The sequence below is a fragment of the Schistocerca piceifrons genome, chromosome 1, assembly GCF_021461385.2.
Source record: "Schistocerca piceifrons isolate TAMUIC-IGC-003096 chromosome 1, iqSchPice1.1, whole genome shotgun sequence".
NCBI classification, from domain to species: domain Eukaryota; kingdom Metazoa; phylum Arthropoda; class Insecta; order Orthoptera; family Acrididae; genus Schistocerca; species Schistocerca piceifrons.
In genome coordinates this window covers 800,917,640-800,939,468 of record NC_060138.1, presented here as the reverse complement: position 1 = coordinate 800,939,468, position 21,829 = coordinate 800,917,640, and the positions used below count along the sequence as shown (strand labels likewise).

The 21,829-nt window shown below is 41.0% G+C and overlaps 1 protein-coding gene across 1 annotated transcript in view; it reads left to right on the top strand.

Annotated features, from left to right (window-relative positions):
- The window catches only part of LOC124775216 (solute carrier family 22 member 7-like), a 145,130-nt gene extending 123,733 nt beyond the window's left edge, over window positions 1-21,397 (top strand). The window contains exons 8-9 of the mRNA XM_047250058.1: window positions 2,323-2,510; window positions 20,979-21,397. Coding sequence (XP_047106014.1) covers window positions 2,323-2,510; window positions 20,979-21,173 — 383 coding nt within the window. The 3' untranslated portion in view covers window positions 21,174-21,397. The remainder of the gene's footprint in view (window positions 1-2,322; window positions 2,511-20,978) is intronic.
- The last annotated feature ends 432 nt before the right edge of the window (window positions 21,398-21,829 follow it).

Genomic DNA, 21,829 nt, shown 5'->3' with positions numbered 1-21,829 from the left:
TGCAGAAGTCACTAAATCTTTCCCCCATTATCATTCATTTCACCCAAACCATGTACCCCCATTATCTGTTCCAAGAATCATTGTTATCTACCACCTTGACATTTATGTCTCCCATATCAATGAGGATCTCTTTCTTGCTCATTTCCTTACAGTCTTTCATATTAGGTACTAGAACTACTCCTCCTTCTCAATCTCTGTGTGTCTGTGGGGCATAGCACTGGATGAGCATCACGTTTCGAACCTTCATCTTAAATCTGGCAGTCGTGATCCTACTGGACACAGGTCTCCATTCTAGAAGGCTCTTCTTTGCTGCCTTGGTCAACAATAGCCCATCTCCATCCCAGCGTTCCTCTTCCTCTTCACATCCTGAGTATAAAAATGCAGTACCATCCGATGTCTGCATTTCATCAAACTCTGACCACCTTACTTAACTCAAGCCCCGGATACCAAGCTTCTAGTTATCCATTTCCCTGATCTCGCCCTCAAGGTTTTTATATTCCAAAAGCTGATTTTCCTTTTCATGTTAAAGGTTGTCACCAGTTTACCCATCTGGTTTTGCATTCTCATCTCAGTTTCAGTAATCAGGTTATTTAAGAAGGGCTGGTGATTGGCCCACCACTTCTGATTGCCTTGGTGGGGCTGCCACCTTATCGCCCAGGTACTGACGATTTACCAGATGTTCAACATATGGGCTTGGCATTTCCTCCGCACCCCTATATGTGGTTTAACCACCAGCATCGAATAAGTGGGGAGGAAATGGAAAGGAAAAGAAAAACGATGGGCTAGGGATAGGAAAAGGATAGGAGACAGGTTTTGATAGGTCGTTGTGGGACACACTTGGTCTGGCTCCTCCCCTTCAGCCTGTCTGGCAAGGGTGACCCTGCTGGTAGCTACACTAGCACTGGCATAGCCCTCCAGATCCAGAGCATGTAAACCTCCTTGCCTGCACGGACAGTGCTACATTAAGGCAGTGTCCCCTGAGGAGGACATGAATGTTGCTTCAGTCAATATCCCAGCAATCTGTGGTAGTATTACATTCCCGTGCTATATTTTCTACACTGTGAGCACCTAGATAAGGCTTCATGGTAAGGACTCAGTGTCTCAGCTGAAATTCAGGAGGCAACAAATGGGCTCTGAAACTTGAGAACCTGGTGTTGTTATGCAAACAGGTCCAGATATCAGAAGTCACAGAAAACATGACAGCAACTAAAATGTTTGTTTTGATTTTTTCCTAAATTCTGTTGTATATATCACGAACAATTTTTTGGGAAATGTTATTGGGGGGTAAGGCTTGATCTAGGAGTCTTGTAAATTCAATCCTTTCTACAATAGTTAAACAATTCCAACATAATCAATTCCTTTTCTGTTGATGGTGAAGATAAACTTGTACCAGAGATGTCTAAAGATGATGTAGGCAAGGCTAAGGTTGTATCTTTATTAATTATTTGCAATTTTTCTGTGTGTTTCATTTTCAAATGATTTTTCATAGCTGAAGGACCTACTAAAATAGTTCACTGGGTTTAAGTAAGGTTGGGTATTTTCTATTAGTACAAATGGTTTTTATAACTACATTTCACAAAACATGTGCACACACCAAACAAGTTTAATTAAACTGAGAATTCGATAAATGGATGACTTATCATGATATTAATTATCATGTCCATGAACTAGCAACTTGTTGATCAGTGTAATAAAACAAATCAAAACAAAAGAATAAAAGACAAGCTAAGCCTTTGGTACTTACCTACTTTCCTTCTCTCTCACAGTAAATTTAAAATTGGCATAACATATAAACAGCAAACTTACTATTGTCACTGTTTATATCAATATATTCACAAATACCATTTTTGTAATTTATCTTGCTATTAACAAATTAGTTTTGGTAGTAACATCAAATAACAAGTGAAAGTGATCGCAATTTGCAACAAATCAAATAGTCTAATCAATCGATCAATACGTTATTCACTTGCTTCAATTATGAATGATGATGCCCAAATTTACCCATATCTGCCTGATCATTTATGCTTGATCTCTGCAGGCTTGCTCAGACCTACAAGTTACAACATGCTATGTGGCAATGTTAGGGCAAATATCCATTAGCCAAATAACTGGCTATCAACTCATGGGATGGGCAGACATTCAGTATCCAGCCAAAGAGCTATCTGCTTCATCTGTAGTCATGATACCCAGGAGGAGAGAATCCACTCTTCTCCTGTTTACATCATGCATCTCAATAGGAACACAGGGTCAATCATGTTATAAAGTAAGGAACTCCATGTTTGGTACTGCATTAGCTATAGTCCACCTTGTCCTCTGTTGCAGTGCCTGAACTGTCGTGGATATGCTCAGGTGTGACCATGTTTGCACGATTGTGCCTCATAGTACAGAGCTATGTGAGCTATCTGCAGGCCATGGAGGCATTTCCCACTTGTGTGCGACAGACGGGTACTGCTGTTGGCAATGTAGCAGCAGGTGCCCTTGTCGTTGTTGGACCATACATAGTGTACCTGGTAAGTATGTCATCAGTTCTGCTGGTTTACGTCAATTCTCTTTTTACCCTTGTAACAGATCAAAGATGTACCAATTTCTTGCATAATTCGTAATAGAACATATACTAACTTGCCTGACTTACAGACACTTTTCTAGCAGCACACTCTTTTGTTTTAATGATGGGCTTGCTGATATATAACTGCTCAAAAGCTGCTACAAATCACAAAATTCATCAGAGTTGGGTCTAAGATGTGCAGTCTTACTCATTGGTATCGTAGGTGTGCTCAACACAATTTATGTCAAGTTACATGGAGGACCACACAAGCACCTTCGTATATGTAGAGTATTCCTCAAACCATGTTGAGACAGTATGGAACCAAGAAGGTATCTGTTGGTTGTGACTGACCACTGACCACTGACCACTGACCACTGGGTTCTTGTAACGTACACCTGTGAACAACAGTAGCAGACATGTCACAGCTCATAATGCAGTGCATGGTAACATCCCTCACATGACAATACCTCCATCACAACATTCCTGAAGGATGTCTTTTTAGCAATCAGTATTTAGTTTTTGATGTACATCTACACTGCTGTTAAGTCTGCATTAATGCATACTATGATTTCCCAGTTAAGACAATCTTCCCTTGCTTCACGCATCAAATGGTGGCATTCCTGCAATAATTCTAATCTCTGTGTCATAAGAGATGTTGTGAGCAAAGGTACACAATTGAAACAGTAACTTCTCTAGTGAGGTATTAATTCAGAGTGGTATGGCTGTTAACCAGGTTGTTTTTTTTTCTTCTTTATTTTTTTTATGACATGTGAATTACTGTGAAACAACAAAAACAGAGTGTATGTAGGCAGCTGCACTTACATCAAACTATGCATATGGTAGTTATATAATAAAATGATGTATTATTCACACTGTACTTCAGCACATATCAAAACCTTAAAAGATCTGACATGTATATGTAGTTACCATTATGTCCATATGTTGCATATTTAATGGAAAGTATGCATGTACATTAACCGAAAATGAGATTGTGTACATAATAGAAAATGGCATAAAGAATACCTATTGTTATTACACTTTACATAAATCATATCAAACCACTACACAAGTTCACTGTACCATCGTACATGTGCAAGGCATGAAGTAAAACACAATTTCTCAGTACTCCACTTCATAATCTCAAATGGCCAAAATTTCAGATTTTTGTGCTACTGCCTGTGATTGCCTGTGTAGACCCTGGACATCAACGCATTGACTCTAGCAATGTTCCTCCCACCTATGCAAATGGAGATACGGCATACCCTTGATATAACAACAGAACCCTCACTCAAGTCACAGAGAAGACGGTCTGTCATATAATGAACAGATAAATCAGTTAGTCTGACAAAACAATAGAATAATTCCTTTGACATCAAGAAAAGAGAAATACTTCTTAGGAAGTGTTCTGTAAAGCAAAAGACTGCACCAATTATCATCAATGAGAAAAGCAACAAGGAGACAGTCAGCAATGATTCCTATTATCAAAAGTGCTTTTGCAACCTTCAGCTTCAGTTGTCTGCACTAATCTACTACACAAAAGTACAGCTGTCCTCTACCAGATGATTGGTTTTTACACCTCAGTCCTATTGGGCATGGTATGACCCCGTCTTCCTCTGGCATTTGATCTAACTTATTCAAGGAGTTTTAGGGGGACCTACAGCTGAATGTGGATTTTGAACACTAGTGTACTTTGGCTTTTTTACTTTAATAAATTATTTCCAAAGGTGAAAGAAGCAATAAGTGACAAAAAATCATAGTATTGACTGTGTAGTGAACCACAGATTTTTGGATCTGGAGTCTCACTCTTATTTACAAATGTCTACTACATAAATGAATACAAATGAACCATATATGAAGCTGTGAATTAACAGAATGAAGATCCTAATAAACTTAGGTGGTGATTTGCTGGCAGTAACAGAGATATTAATAAGACTGAGCCAAAATGAACTTTACACTCAACAAAAAAAATTGAAAAAGAACTAGGGCCACATGTAATTAGAAGTGCCGGGTACCCTTGAGTTTTTCAACATCATATTTTATCATGATCAACACTCAACAGCACATATCCACAGGTTCCCTGTGGGTCTCATTTGAGATTGTACAGTGATGCATTTTATTTTGACAATTAGGAGAGGAGTTGTTAATATAGTGGAGAAAACATAAGAACAGGTATCACATTTCCATCATTACAATTTAAACAAAATTAAACGTCTCCAGAGTGACAAACACACTCTAAAAATTATGTCAAATGCCTAAGAGCCATTTAATGCATGTTGTATTTAACGAATGATTTATCTTTCCAGAAACATGGTATACAGTCAACAGTACACAACTGTATCAATCTCTTAAGCATCCTGTTGTGACCAGATTGCCTATTCTTCTGTGAGCTGTAATAGCCACTCATGCATGTATTCCATTCTCCCTTCTCCTTAAAAGTGGTGTACTGACACTGTCCAGTCTCTGAACAAATGTTATAAGCCTTTAGCAAAAGTAATGAGAAGTAGTGTGGAAGCCACCTTGGAGCAACATGTCAACAATTGTAAGTCAATAGCCACCAGTATGGCAACATGTAGGTCACAATAACAGTCATACAGAAGGATTCTGAAGCCAGAATAGCCAAATACAGCAGTAAACTGTGCCACACAGGGTAACCTTGTAGCCAGTGGTGAAATGTCACCACACCAGGGCAAGTCTCTTGTAATGGCCAATATGATTAAATGCTGGGTTTTAGTAACACAAATGTGCACCAGAGGTGTATAAATAAGTCTGAATTTCAAGGCAACGGATCACTTCTTGTCACTGCAAAATCAGCAGCACTCCCACAACACCAGAGTTACATTGGGCAGCCGGACAAAAGGGATACCACCAGCAGCAGCCACGGGTTTGAAACTGGGCTGCACCTGCTGCCAGAACTAAGCCCTTCACCTGACTTGGTGCAACAGCCCCACCAACCTCCCATCTTTGCCTGTGGCCGCCAACGCTGAGTTCATCGTGGGACTACGCTGTCTGACTCCTGCCAGAGGGCAGTGAGTCATGCTCCATGCACAGCTGTATCCTTGTGCTTCTGCAGTGGTGTGAGGAGGGAGGGGACGTGGGGATCAACAACAATGCAGGAAGTTGTGTGCAGCTGACGTCAACAGCCGTAGCCTCTAAAGGCGGCCAGCCTCGCATGGGACTTCTGTCAGCAACTCAGGGCACTGGCTCAGCAGCCAGGGCAGAAGCCTCCACCCATACATCCTCAGAGAGAGGAGTGTTGCCTCACTAAATCATGTACTGAAGTCAGTAGAAACCATTCTTAACTGTCACTGGGTCCACCAGCCCATCAATCACCCCAACCCCTTTAAAGAAGCGTCAGGGGTCCCAACAGCACCACAATCAGCAGTGAAGGGTGTGCTATCACTGCAGCATGACATCCAAGCACCAGCCTACAGTGTCATCATTTGAGATGTCAGGATATTTTATTCTTGAGTGGTAATAGTCATGGGGGTCTACGTTTAGAGGGCATGATTACACGTGGGTTACCCTTATGATATCATGGGAATCAGCAGACATATCACAGTTTAAGGGAAATTCTAGAGACAACTGTTTAGTACCTGCACATTGTATGTATTGCAATTTGCTTGGACATTCTGCCCCTTGTGCTGGGTCTGTAGCAGTTGTTTGCTTTATGCATACTGGACACATAGCCAGGCAATGTAAACAGGCCTGGTGGCTCATGATTGGCCAGAAATAGGTTGGTAGAGCAGTCTGCGACTCCCTGTTCTATCTCTGTTATTAGTAGATTTTTGTTTTGTGTTGTTTTTAGGTATTATTATTGAGTTATAAAGATGAATAAGAAGGCAGCAGTGTCTAAATGGAAGACACAGGGTGTCTCCAGTGAGTAGGCTATAAAGTCATTGGTGAATCAAGTAGCTCAATTATGGGCAGTTAAAGTGGCTGCAGACAATAAATTAGCAGAGCAAATCAGGAAATAGGGGTGTTAAGGTCACAGGCTCTAGGAGTGGATATGGCAGTTGCTAACCTTGTCTCTCCCTTCTGTGGTAGGATGTCTGAGAATGTGTTGGCATTGTGGAGGATCTCTGGTCACCAACTAACAAAGGGGGCCAGTCTAACGAAAAAATGTTATTCATAGCAAGTTCACATTGAACAGGGGAGGCAAAGTCGTTTGCATGGTGTGCAGTGGCACTCTATAATGTGCAGACTTTTGACCAATTCAAGTAAGGGCTAGAGCAAAGTTATAGGAAGCAGAACAGTGTGCGGTTTTTCCATGAGCAGTTGAGAGCGGTTTCCAAGAGGCAAAATGAAGCAGATGAAGATTTCACAGGCAGGATTAGCAAATTAAATGTGCATGCTTTTCTGTGAAGTTTGAATCCAGATATGTCTAGGAGGCTGCACACTGGGGTGTTTAAGATCTCCATGCAGTGGTTAGGTTAGCATTGGAGAAAGAGGAAACATGTGGCTATAGGTATAATGGATCAGAGAAGCGTGTTTGCATCGAACATAACATTTTAACTGCAATCGTGCAGGTCTTATGCAAAAACAATGCTACCAACCACAGAGGGTAATAGAGATGGCATAGACTTGAGGTGGTTTAGTGGAAATAACAGTAGGGGTGGTATGGAGCAAAGGCAGTGATACAGGGGTAATCAGCGAGGTGGTCTGTGTGGTATGAACTGCCCATCAAACTCAAGGAATCCCAGAGTCACCAGAAGCACTTACCATTAAAGATGTATGCAGTAAAAACAAATTCAGAGATGGAATGTGCTATAGTACGCTTGATATATGGTAGGGAATACAAAGTTTTGTTAGACACAGAGAAGCATGTGTCAGTGGCCTCAAGAGTGATAGGAGGTAGGGTGCACTGAAACCCACCATGTTACAATTTGTGTGCAGTAGGAGGTAGTCACATATAGCCACTGGGATCAGTGGTGATCAATTTTCCATTTGAGGCAACCAAGTTTAAGCAGTGTGTGGAAGTGGTGTCTCATATGAGGGCTACCGCATGATCCTAAGGTTAGACTTTCTGCATCAGCTTCGTGCCATAACTGAACTTCAGTGACACAGAGTGGAACTTAGTGAGAAGGCATTCTAGCTAGGGGAAACTGTTGTCAATATTGATATACCACAAATAATGTCTATTATGTGCAACAAAACAGTTAAACTGTGAGAAATGACATTAAGGCTTCAAAAATGGTTCAAATGGCTCTGAGCACTATGGGACTTAACATCTGAAGTCATCAGTCCCCTAGAACTTAGAACTACTTAAACCTAACTAACCTAAGGACGTCACACACATCCATGCCCAAGGCAGGATTCGAACCTGCAACCGTAGCAGTCACGCGGTTCCAGACCGAAGCGCCTAGAACCGCTCGGCCACTGCGGCCGGCCATTAAGGCTTGATCTTCATGATCATGCATTGGGAGGCACCAGAAAATGGTTGTAGGTGGAAGTGGAGCCTGACTTACCAGTTGATACGTTTTGTGTAGTACCACCACTGGGAGATAATGGAATAATGGATACAGTGTGTTGCTTGGTGAAACATTATTGTATGCATACAAGAGAGGAATGTTGGCAAGGTTGTGCCCATCAATGTGGATAATTTTGGTGCTGAGGAGGTTAAGTTGTTGAAGGGAACATGATTGGCTGCACCAGATACTCCTGATGAGGAAGATTACCACGCATGGGGTATAGGCTATAAGAGGCTACAGGACACTGCCGTGACTGCACTTTGTGAGAAATGCGATCACTTAAAGGGAATGGTGGAGATGCAGATGTTGCTGTTGCTAGATTTTCATGATCTGTGTCCCCCCCCTAGGGCCACTGCTTGCTATGCCAGTAGTGCAACACAAAATTCCAACATGGAACGAAGCACCGGTGTATTGAAGGCCATGCAGAATACCATGATCACCGCAATCAGTTTTGGAGGAATTTATAGAGAGTAGTAGTTCTCACGGGGAGGGGGATTGTGATCGTGCTATGGATTGCTCAAAGAAGTATCGCTTTTGTCATAATTATCCTCATTTGAAAAGTAAGGCTATGAAGAATGCCTATCCAATTCCAAACATCACAGAAATGATAGATAACCTAGAGCAAAGCCAGAACTTCTCAGCATTGGACTTAAGGAGTGGGTACCAGCATTTAGACATGTCTCCAGAAGAGTACCAGCATTTAGACATGTCTCCAGAAGACAGACCAGACCTAAGTTCAGACTGGAACTTTCATTGCAAGGATAGGTTAGTGGCCAGTGGTGGTGACGTGTTTATTGCACTAAAAAATTCAATAAAATCTAGAAAGGTTATCACAGATTCTGAATGTGAATTAATCTAGGTGAAATTATCAAAGAATGGTCAAAAATGGTGATCAAATGCTTTTATAGACCACCTGGGTCTAGATCTGTAGTTGTAAAGCACTTTAGACAGAACTTGTAGAATATCATTAGTAATCTTCTTGATCATGCTGTTGTAATAGGGGGTGGCTTCAACTTGCCAGGTATAGATTTGGAGAGAGAGAGAGAGCTGTGTTAGAAAAGCACTACACAAAAAAGAGCACTTCATCTCTCATTCAAGAGAATTAAAAACCCAGCTGACAAACAAAAGCTGAATGAAGCAAAAATGAGCATAAGGAGACCAATGAGAGAAGTGCTCAATGATTTTGAAAGTAAGACATTCTCAACCAACCTGAGTAAAAACTCTAACAGATTTTGGTCATATGTAATAATCAGTAACAGGGTCAAAATCATCTATTCATTCTCTCAGCAACACACCAGCATCGAAACAGAAGATAACAGAGAGAAGGCTGAAATACTGAATTCAGTCTTCTGAAACTGTTTCACTGTGGAAGATCATAACACTGTCCTTCCTTTCAATTGTACGAATGTCAAAATGGCAGATATTGAGATAACTGATCATGGAATTGAAAAGCAGCTACAATCACTTAGTAGTGGAAAGGTGTCAGGACCAGATGAGATACCTATAAGATTCTATAAAGATTATGCGACAGAACTTGCTACACTTCTAGCAGTAATTTACCGTAGATTACTTGAGCAACGAAAGGTACCTAATGACTGGAAGAAACTGTAGATCATTCCCATTTTTAAGAAAGGCCGTAAGACAAATCCACACAATTAAAGACCTATATTGTTGACATCAATCTGTTGTAGAATTATGGAACATGTGTAATGCTCAAGAATTATTACTTTCTGGAAAATGAACATCTCCTCTATAAAAATCAACATCGATTTAGCTGATTTCACAGAGATCCTGCAAAACTCAACTAGCTCTGTTCCTCCATGAAATCCACAACGCAGTGGACAACAGTGCTCAGGTTGATGCTGTGTTCCTCGATTTCAGTAAATCATTTGACACTGTCCCGCATTTCTGAAAAGAATACAAGCATACAGAGTATCGGAGCAGACTTGTGATCAGATTCAAGGCTTCCTTGCAGACAGAACTCAACATGTCGCTCTTAACAAAACAAAATCAACAGATGTAAAGATAATATCTGGCGTACATCAGGCAAGTGAGATAGGGCCATTGCTGTTTAAAATATATATAAATGACCTAGTAGAAAGCGACAGACGCTCTTTAAGGCAATTCACAGATGACGCAGTTGTCTACAGCAAAGTAGCAACACCAGAAGATAGTAAGAATTTGCAGAACAACCTGCAGAGAATTGATGAATGGTGCAGGATCTGGCAGTTGATCCTGAATGTAAATAAATGTAACATATTGCACATACATACGAAAAGAAATCAACTACTGTATAGCTACACTATTGATGACAAACAACTGGAGACAGCATGTGCTGTAAAATATCTAGGCATAACTATCCAGAGCGACCTTAAGTAAAATGACCATATAAAACAGATAGGGGGAAAGGCAGATACCAGAGTCAGATTCATTGGAAGAATCTTAAGGAAATGTAACTCATCCATGAAAGAAGTGGCTGATAAGGTACTTGTTCGCCCGATTCTTGAATATTGTTCATTTGTTCATCTATCTGGGATCCCTATCAGGTAGGACTGATAGAGGAGACAGAGAAGATCCAACGAAGAGCGGTGTGTTTCATCATGGGATTGTTTAACTGGCAAGAGAGCTTTACAGACATGCTAAACAAACTCCACTGGCAGACATTACAAGAGAGGCATTGTGCAACAAAGAGAGATTTACTATTGAAATTTCGGGACAGCAATTTTCAGGAGGAGTCAGACAACATATTACTTCCCTCCACATACATCTTGCATATTGAGCAAGAAAATTTGGGAAATTAGAACCAATACAGAGGCTTACCGACACTCATTCTTGCCACACACAATTCGTGACTGGAACAGGGTTGGAGGGATCAGATAGTGATACTGAAAGTACCCTCCGCCACACACCATTAGGTGGCTTGCATAGTATAATGTAGGTGTAGATGCAGACCAGAAAGTGTTTTCTGTACCATAGGTACACTACCAATATAGAAGGATGCCTTCAGGTTGAAAACTGCACTGGCAAATTTCCAGCATTTACTGGACAGGGAGCTTAAAGGACTGAAACTGCATCATGTCCAGTGTATCTTGATGACATAATAGTCTTTTCAAGGGATATGCAGGAGCATAGATGTCTGAGGTGAGTATTCAAGAGATTAAGAGCAGCCTGTTTGACATTCAGCACAGAAAACTGTCACTTTGCACTCGAGGGTGTCAACTATTTGAGCCATATCATTATTAAGGATGGTGTAAGAACTGAACCTAGGTTAGCACAAGCAGTTTTCCGGTACCAGAAACAACCAAGGAGTTGCAGTCTTCTCAGGGGTTTGTGAGTTAATACAGGACATTTGTGAAGGGGTAACACTTACGCAATCATTGAAAAAGGGTGTCACATTTGTACACTCAGAGGAATATCGGGGGGGGGGGGGGGGGGGGGGGGGGGCAGCTGTTGGATTAAGAAAAGTGTTAATGTCACATCCAGTGTTGGTGTTTGAAAACCTCCAAAAGGTGCTCGTAATACCATGTGATGCCTCCAATCGTGCTCTTGGGTGTGTTCAAATCAGGAAATGGGTAGTCTGGAACACCCTACTGCCTTTACATTAAGACAGTTGATGGAGCAGAGAGGAATTACTCCATAACGAAGATAGAGATGCTTAGCTTAGTGTATAGAGTAACATGCTTCCAGTGTTGCCTGTATGATATAAAATTCAAGGAAGTGATGGACTATGCTGCTTTGAAGTGGTTACTAGGCTTGAAGGGCCCACCCAGTATACTGATGAGGTGGGCATTGAAATTCAGTGAATTTGAGTACGAAGTAATTCACAAACCTGGGAAGAAATGTGGTAATGTGGATTGATTGAGCAGGAAGATAGCGGTAATATAGGCACTAGGTCAGGACCTCTGAGAATGGCAAGTGCCAACAAAGAGTGTAAACACTATGGCAGGCAACAGTGGTTTAGCATGCATGTCGGATTATTATGCAAAGAAATGACATAAGGACCATGAGTGATGGTACCAGCCAATTTGAAGCTAGAAGTACAACATGAAATGCATGATCACTTCTTATCAGACCATGGGGAATGCAAGGTGACAGATGGGAGTGGGCCAGGAAAGTCCTGATGGAAGGGAAGGAGGAACAATGTTGATCAGAATGCCAGAAATTGTGTGGTTTGTGAACAGCAAGTGGATTCAAATCAGAAGCAGGTACTGTTACACAGACTGCCAGAAGGAATGGAACTGTTTAGTTTCATAGGCATGGACATGTTAGACCCATTCACCCAAACTTCAGCAGGTTGTCATTTTGTGCTGACCATAATGGACCCTTTTCATGGTTACACAGAGTTGGTGCCAATGCCAGACCAGCAGGCAGACATAGTTGTGCAGGCATTGGTAAATAAGTGAATACTGACATTCGGGAAGCCAGAGACAGTGTTTACAGACAAAGGTACGAACATCACATCAGACCTGATGAAAGAGTTTTGTCGGCTGCTACAAGTAAAAAAAAAACTGATAACTAGTCCGCTTCATCCACAAAATAATAAGAACAGAATGAGTTCATCAGACAATTGGAAAAATGCTTAGTTATTACATGAATGCACACAATTTAGACTGAGACAAGTATCTACCCTTCGTGGTTAGTGCGTACAACTCCAAACTGCCCACTAGCACAGAGTTGACAACATTTAATATGGTGTATGGGGAGAAGATGCAGTCACCGTGACATGATTTGGCCAGAAAGGGGACAGGAAGAAAGGGAGAGAGAGACTGGGAGTTTGCAAGAACAGTGTAGGAGGTGTGCAGAAAGGTCCAGCAAGGAAATACTAAGGTTTTAAAGAAGCAAGGGGAGGCAGTGAAGCAAGTGGGAACATTACCTCAGTATAAAAATGGTTCAAATGGCTCTGAGCACTATGGGACTTAACATCTGTGGTCATCAGTCCCCTAGAACTTAGAACTACTTAAACCTAACTAACCTAAGGACATCACACACATCCATGCCCATGGCAGGATTCGAACCTGCGACCGTAGCAGTTGCGCGGTTCTGGACTGAGCGCCTAGAACCGCTAGACCACCGTGGCTGGCCTACCTCAGTATAGAACAGGCCAGAGGGTGAGGCTGTCAAGCTCATATACTCTGAAGGGAAAAACTAAGAAGTTTTTAACAAGGCACCTGTCCACACACCTAATAACTGAAACTACATCACCAGTAAATGTGAAACTGCAGCTGCCGACAAGAACAACTGTGCACGTTGAGTGTCTATGACCATTCAAGGGTGAGCCACAGGCAATTCCACGAGAGGTATTAGTGATGGCAAGGAAAAAGGCAAAGAGGAGGAAATGGATGGATGAGCAACAGGAAAGAGGTTAAGATACCTCATGCTCAGTATGCACAGATGCTACAGAAGTAACTGGTATGTATTGTTATTGTGTGATTTTGGAATATTTTTCTTTTGTGAATAGTCTAGGACATTAACATAGGTTATATGTTTGTTTTAGGGCATGTTAAGACATGCTGTTCGAAGACAGTAGACTTCTGGATGGAGGAGAGCTGATATGTATCCCTATCCTCAGGTTACCATACAAGAGGAGTGGAAAAGAAAAATGCTAGTTTTGGCAGTGTTGTACCACTTTGCCAGGGGTGGAGTGCTGAGATAAGAAACAGAGCGAGCACAAGCCTAATGTTTGGGCTGCATATTTCACAAACCAAGGCGCCACTGTTACATAAGTACTAATGGGCTTCCTTCATTCCCACTGTAGTTCTGCAAATATGACAAGTCTAAGAACTGTGGTGCTGGAGTAGCTTCATACTCATTGACTCATCCTCTCTCACAAAAGCATGTAGGAGTGTAAAGCTAGTCGTGACTTATTGTTAATATGGAAGGCGAGTACACAATCTTGTGCGGTAAAGTAGCACTGACTGTTGGGATCATATGCCCTTTAATGAAGCTATGTCTAATGGGACTATGGTGGGTGTAAGAAGAAAACTAACTGATGCAAAGTACCCTATTGCAAATGTGTTCCATTAGCGAAGGAGCAATACCTGGAATAAGTTTCTCACTTCAGATGAAAAATATACGAATCTGATCCAAGGCAGACAAAATAGTTATATTCTTGTTTATTCCAACTTCACCATGAGAAAACAAACATGCTGCATCAAACAAAAACTGGGCTCAGTGCAATGTCACTGTCATATCCCTCTGACAAAAAAGTGTGCTATTTCTGTATTCATTTGCATTTAAAGGCTAACAGCAAGATGTGTAGCTTATCATTCAATTTTGTGATTTATTTCAATAATTTTATCACCATTGAGAGATTGCATTTCATCCTCATGTCATGTTTTGTGGTTCTGTTGTTACAGACTCGGTAATGACATGAATTTGTGTGTAGCGCATGCAGAATACCATATCCAGTAGATGCACATATGGCCGGGCATGCATGGGGAGAGCGATGATGGTGGGAGTTGTTGGCAGGCGCTGTAGGGAAAATGTCGAGTGCTGTAGGGAAAGTGCCATTCTAAACTGAAGCCTTGTACATATTAAGTGGAGCACCTATATGCCCACACTTGCATGGTGACCATTCAAAAAGATCTACCGTCCAAGTGATTCAGTTAGCATCTAAAAAGAATTCCACTGAAAATGCAACAAAAAATGTGATTTATTTTTGCCTGGCTTGTTAACCATTTGTAACTTAACAGAGAAACGCCACGAGTGGCGAATTTTGAGTAAAACCTACATTTATCTTCTAGCCATGTTAAAATTTGCTTCTTTTGCCAAAACATAGCAGAATTTACACAATGTCACCTCACCATCATGTTGTGCACATGCAATTACGAAAGAATTCCGAAACAGTGATTCATTGATTTTATTAAGTAAGGAACTGATGAAAAGTAAGGTCAATACATTATGAAAAAGCACATCCTCAGTACAAAATAAATGTGTAATGTCTTCACTTATGTTGTTCCAAACCCACAGAATTTCTTGTTTCACCAGCTATTGATGGCCTTGAAAATTACATTCTTCCATCTAAAAGGTCTGCAGTTAGCAGAATAGCACAATAGGTAATGAAATTTCACATAATAACCATATGGCAAAACACTCTCCTCTTTGTGTGCTATCATTTGCAAAATTCCATTTCAATATTTCAAACCATTTATGAAATATGAGAAAAGTTTTGTATATTTCATTCTGGCTTTATCACTGGCAGCAGCTATCACAAACGAGTGTGCTACATCGGATAAATTTTCTCGATATTGGTGACAGATAAAATCCCCCACCCAAGTCTAAGGCAAAATACAATATGGTAGCTTAATTTCATACGCAGCAATGTATTATTTAATATGCACAAAATGCAAAATCATAGCAACTCCTATTTTTTGTTGCAAAATATTTTGAATTTTGCATAGTGTCTTATTTCAGTGCAAATACCAAAATAACTATAACTATTAGCAACATGATGGCCATGTCATCATGAAGCTGACACATAAAGTCACAAATAACACAAAAATGACTTCTTTACCACATCGTTTCTGTAAAATCATTACAGAATGACTCGATTCTGTCATCACAGCATGTCACTGACCGGCCAAAAATGGTATTGGGCTCCCTTTCTCAACAAACAAATGAACTCACCCAGTGCTTTGGATGAAAATTGGTCACTGCGCATCGGTCACCATATCCTGCATGGACAATATACGTCAATGTAATAGAAACTCTCTGAATAGATATCAAATATTAAAATAAATTCACAATGGTCATCAAAAATGTTTTATCCATATAAATGTAATAAAAGAGCTAATCGATAAGTCGTTATTTTGGTATACAACTGCTTTTTTCAGTTAGGCAGGTTGGACATTTTGTGGTTTTCAACTTTCTCCTGAGAATGGCTATAAAGCTGATATCACAACTGTGTGAAATAAATTAATAGTTATTTATAGTTTAATGCCTGAAATTTCATTCAAAACAACTTCATATGTAGCGGGAATGCCACGAGTCTGGGGCTACTATTGCAAAATCATGTACTTACTCTCCTTTCTGAGTGAGATGAGCCCACTTGTACCCAACAACGGAATCAGGTGACAAGTGGGCTGTTGTGGAGACTCAAGAATTGAACCTATGGGCACACGGAGATAGTAAGTTCTGAGGTGACAGTACAGGACTCACTGGCAAGTTTAAAGCGAGTATACAGAGGTCATTTCTGACCTCTAGCGAAGTGGGACACTGCAAGATCATCAACTGGATGAAGGAGTTCACTTCTCCAGGCAAACAGACATGGTGTTATCCAGTCACAGAGAGTGGTTCAGCTTAGTGTTTATCGTATGGGAGTTGCAGAAAGAACTTAAGAGGATGGAGGAGGTATCTTCAGGGATACAACAGTTAGCAGTTAGTAATGGGAAACCAAGAGAGGTTAAAAGGAGCACAGGAAACTGATTGGGGCATAAACACGACTAAAGAATCAGATGCAGGTGTTGATTGGAGTGGTACTGCACAGATTCGGGAGAGTGAAGATGGGAGGGGGTGGGAGGGAGGGAGGAGAAGAGACACTGGTAGTAGACCACTGAAGACCATCTTCAGGACAGCAGATGCAAGGTAAGCTAACTGAATGAAACAGCAGAGGCCACAAGGGGGTTAGTGGCAACAAATAAAGTTAACTTGTGGAGTGGCAATTCATCTAGATTGTGGTCAACACATGCGTGCTTCCAAACATGACTAAGGAAGTCATGGATTAAGTCAGGGCCTCAGCAAACACTCTGAAACGGGATCTGAAAGTGGAACAAACACAGATGCAAGTACTAAATGCAAGACTAACAATGATGAAACTACTGCAGTCAATAGGGTATAGCACGTGAGATACATGAGAGGGTTCCGAATTTGCATGGAGCTGTCCATCAAGTGCCACATGGGCAGTGAAGTCCCATCTTGCTGTCACCAGAACAGTATCTGAAAGAGTTGAGGAAGGCTCAAGGAGAATTACTGCCAGAATTACAGCTAATAGGGGAGCCAGGCAGCCAGAACTGTCTGTTCTACCACCATAGTGCTACAGTGGATGTAACAGCTGATAGTGTGCGGTTGTACATATCAGCGAAGATGCTGGTGAAAGACAAGCATGTGGTGTTTAGGTGTTACATGATGCACACTTACCCAGTGAAGTAAAGGACAAGTGGCAAACTTGTGCAAGGGAGAGAAGAACGGCTGCTTCTGTTAGCAGAAGACAGGGATCGACACGTGGTGATAACCAAAGGTGAGATCCACAGATGTTGGAGTAGCATAGTCGCCATATGACAGACCCGTTAGATTACAATGAAAGGGAGCCAGTGCATCATGCCACTCTTCAGATTAAAATGGAGGGACAATGTTGCCAAAAATAGGTGATCAGGTTTGAACCATACTTCCAAAAGCCAGTTTACCTACGATATACTCAGTATATGATGACATAGTGATGGTTGCTTGTTGCTGTAAGTGAGGGAACCTCATGGAAGCAAGGTGTTTAGAACTGCAAAGTAGTGAATGGTTAATCAGTTGTACTATGTGTGTAATGCAGGGCCCATGTTTCATTTACTAGATACTGTAGCGGGGGTTACTCTGTTGGCTGTAATATGGCCACAGCAGTATTGACCAGATGAACCTCTATAGAAATGTTCTCCAAACAAAACCATACCTTCCATAACAACACTTGGGAACTGAGCGTGGATGATTCAAGTCGGATGATAGCAGCACAGGACGGGTGGATCACTGCACAGAAATAATTTGTGTACATACAACAGTGTCAGGATGGTATACATCTAGTAACCATGACCTTGAGTATTGCAATTCCTAGTGCAGTGATGACTCTTATTTTTCTCTGCCTAACTCATATGTACAGAGCTGTGCCACAGCCCTGCCAACCTCCCATACGTGCCTGCTACCATCGACACTGAGTTTCTAGCTGGAGTTGCCGCCACCATGCAAGCCTCTACCTGACTGCTGCCTGAGAGCAGCGAGTCACACTCTACTACAGCCATTTTCATTCGCCACTGCAGTGATCTGAGCAGTGTGAAGGGCCACGGGGGCTCCCAATGCTGAGGGATGCAGCATGCCACTGACGTCAATGACTGTGGCCTCTGAAGGTGGCCGGCCTCCCACGGATTTTCCATCAGCAATGCAGGGCACTGGCCCAGCAGCCAATGTGGAAGCTGCTGCCTTTAGGTTAGCACCAGCCAAGGACAACAGAGAGAGGCTTGTTTGCCTCACTACATTGTGTAGTGAAGTGAATACAGTCATTCTTTACTGTCACCAGTTTTCCACTCAACCCATCAGCCCACCACTCACCCTGACCCTTTCAGCTGCTTTCTTGAGAATTGTTTGGAATGTGCATAATAGTTTTCCCTCTTTAAACTAACTCCTTAATAATCTACACAATGATTAAAGCACACAAATTTCAATAAATTGTTGACAGATCACGAATGAAGATATGGGAAAAAATGTGTCAAATGCGATTAAAAATTTAACCAAAGAGCATGGGATGCAATATAATAAATGTGAAACACAGTTCCATTTAGAACACATTTGAAACATATAAAATGTGTTTCATATAACACAAGCAATGGCAATAAATTGTGTGTGTGTGTGTGTGTGTGTGTGTGTGTGTGTGGCAACACACAACAACACTGACATGTGCTGCCCTTAATGGTGGTGTGTAAGAGCTTTAGACTAAATAGATAAATTTTCCTTTGAAAGTTGTTCTAAGTACAACGTCACAAGGATGTGACCAGCAATGCACCTCCCAAATTGAGCTGCCCACTCCAGGTGCTGTAGTGTAAGCTGTCAAAGGAATTTGTCCACGAGATGAGCCCTGTTCAGAACAGTGTTATCTTTTGTATGTTTAACACATTATCTATTAAAGCAGTAACTTCATATCCTTCAACACCAAACATGTCATCTGTGCACCACAGATCCACGTGAATAGATGGTAGGTCTGTTTCCACTCAAAGGTATGCCACCTCACATGATAGCATGACCTGTCTGAAACTTCTGTGACACAAATGGTTGATAACAGGTTTTACTATCTTGACAAATGAAATCACATCTGTTGTCATTCTAAGATAAACAGGAACTCATCCATTAACACAATTATATGCAGTCCAGTGCAGATATTGTTGCTTTCATTACCAACACACACTCCTGCGTTGAGTGGTGGACAGTATCCACATGGCTGGTTCAACTGTGTGGACATATCCTCCTTAAAGCGTCTACCCGTAAAGCGTTCAACATCACCTTTCTAAATGTTGCAGCAAGAACAAGCCATTGTTCAAATGGGGCCCAGGTCACAATTCTTTTGAAATCATAACAGAAACATTGGTCAGCAACGAACAGCATATACCTCAGTTGATGCTGTGGCTAGAAACTGTTGTTCCAAGCTAATAACAGAGTTACTATCACCTGACCAACCGGTCACATCTGTCTGAATTTGACTTGCCTGCCACTTGCCAGTCATCCTCCATTGCAGTTGGTCTGGTAAGGTGATTTCGCCCATTGTTACCCCAGCGTGTTCTCTCACTCTCGTAGCACTAAATGTCCATCTACTCTCAAAATTCAGTTTTCTACTGCATACAGATGAGGCAAATGGACTGCAGTGCTGTTGATTTACAAGTGATAAATTTATTGGTACAGATGGCAACAACATTTCACAGATATTTCTTTAAGTTTTAACAAGTTGTTACTGTTTTCATGTTTATACATAATTTACGTGAACTTGTATACTTTTGAAACAAACATGAGACCTGAGGAAAGCAGCTTGACCAGATGGCCTGTAGTACCATCATAGTCACAAATTAAAGCCAACTCTTGCTAATATCTCACCAAATTAGTTTTTGACTTACCACACGACAAACTCCTAGGAACAGCCATAGAATCAAATACAGAGTCACAGCGTTATGGTGGAGCTGCATGAGAGAAAATATAATAAGACATTTAATTAGTCTTATCAGATGAAAATAGATGGAAGTGATTTATGGATGAGCACTAATTAAACCTAGTTTTGCGATATAGAATGCAAGTAACAAGAGTGTGGGCAAGTGTCAGTGTGGTGACCACAGGATGTCACTGCCAACGAAGGGCACAGTACTGTACCACTTCATCATCAGCTGTCAACAGGTACAGTCAGTTCCACATGAAAGTGTACACCATAATTTTAAATGTAGCGTCCACAGCAACATCTCTGGTGGTGGTCTTGCATCTGTAATAAGTGTGCTTTTGCACAGTGTATAGGTAAACAGTGTGAGAGTTGAATGTTTTGTTTTGTTGGTTGCAGTATAAAATGAGTGTAAAATATCTTAAGCATCACAAGACAATGTTCCTTGTAAATCATCCAAAGGGACCAAAGCTTTCACATGGATACTTGTTGCGAAGTTAGTCAAACAATATTTGTTGGAAACATGGATGATTTACCAGAGAGAGGACTAAGGTGTCAAGCTATAATCAATAACAGTGGTGATTGTATTCACTATTAGGTAATTGTGCAGTTAGTAATAACACGTATTTCCATGTAAACATATATTTATAACAGTGTCTTATTTCATACAGATAACAGTGTACAGTTTCTTGTGTAACTGACTGTATAAACGCAGTTTTACCTCCACAAGACCAGAGTTTAATGCAAAGTTGGTGCTTGTGAAAGAAGTAAACTAAAAACAGATTCCTGTGTACTTCTGGGAGTGAATGTGACTCTCTTAGGAGTACACACAAATGTCGACCACAACAGATTCATTAGAAATTTAAATGTTAACTGTGGATCGATAACAAGCACAGAGACTTATGACTTTTAACCCTGAGATAGCAAAATAGTGATAGTCTTTCACTGTCCTTGCTTTCAGGTTGAACACTTCGTGAAGACAGCTCTGCAGAGTACCAGATGTTACAGTATCTATTCACACTGAATAAACTCACAGTAATTGCTTCAAAGCTGACTATATATAATTGTTGATATGTTGCAGGGAAAGACAGACCCATGGCTGCCATTTGCGGTACTGGGTGCAGTGACACTGGCAGGGGCTCTACTGGCATCCTTCATCCCTGAGACACTGCATGTGCGTCAACCTGAGACACTGCAGGAAGCTCAAGTCTTTGGGTCTGACCAGCCATACTTCAGCTGTATAGGCATGAAGCGCAGGTGCCACACTTCTGGATGATCATTATCAACCATGCAGTGGGCTCTCAATGTAATCACACAACATTTTTTCATATTTATTCTTACCACTCATGAGCAAACTTATTATAGGACTAAAAAAATTACTGCTAGAATGACAGAAAATAACTATTTCAGCAAAACCTATGTCTCCCCATCCTCACGAAAAATAGATCTAAAGAAAAGGAAGGAAGATTTAGAGTTCAGTATCTTGTTGACAAAGTAGAAATTCAATACAGTTACTGAACAACAATGGAAAACATGTTAAAAATGTGCTACTGGTTAACACCAAAATCCTTAGAGGTAACAGGATTGACAAGAGGAAACAAATTCAAATTTTTCTTTGGAAGTTATACCTTGCTCAATACATACTGAGACCAAATCTTCTGCAAATCCAGTTTTTTTTGGGAACACTATTTAACTCAAGATTTTGAGCATTGGTTTATTATACTTGTTTGATCACATTTGGATTTCTGCTTGTTAACAGCTAATCCAATTGGGGCTCGCTCAGTTTTTTCGTTCCAGTCATAAAAAAGTCTAACCACATTTACTCTTATGGCTTACATCCTGAACAAACATTTGTGAGCTGTCAATATTTTTCCCAATTTTTAGCAGAATCTAATATTTCCTGAAGCCTCACTGTATCATAATGAGAAAGAT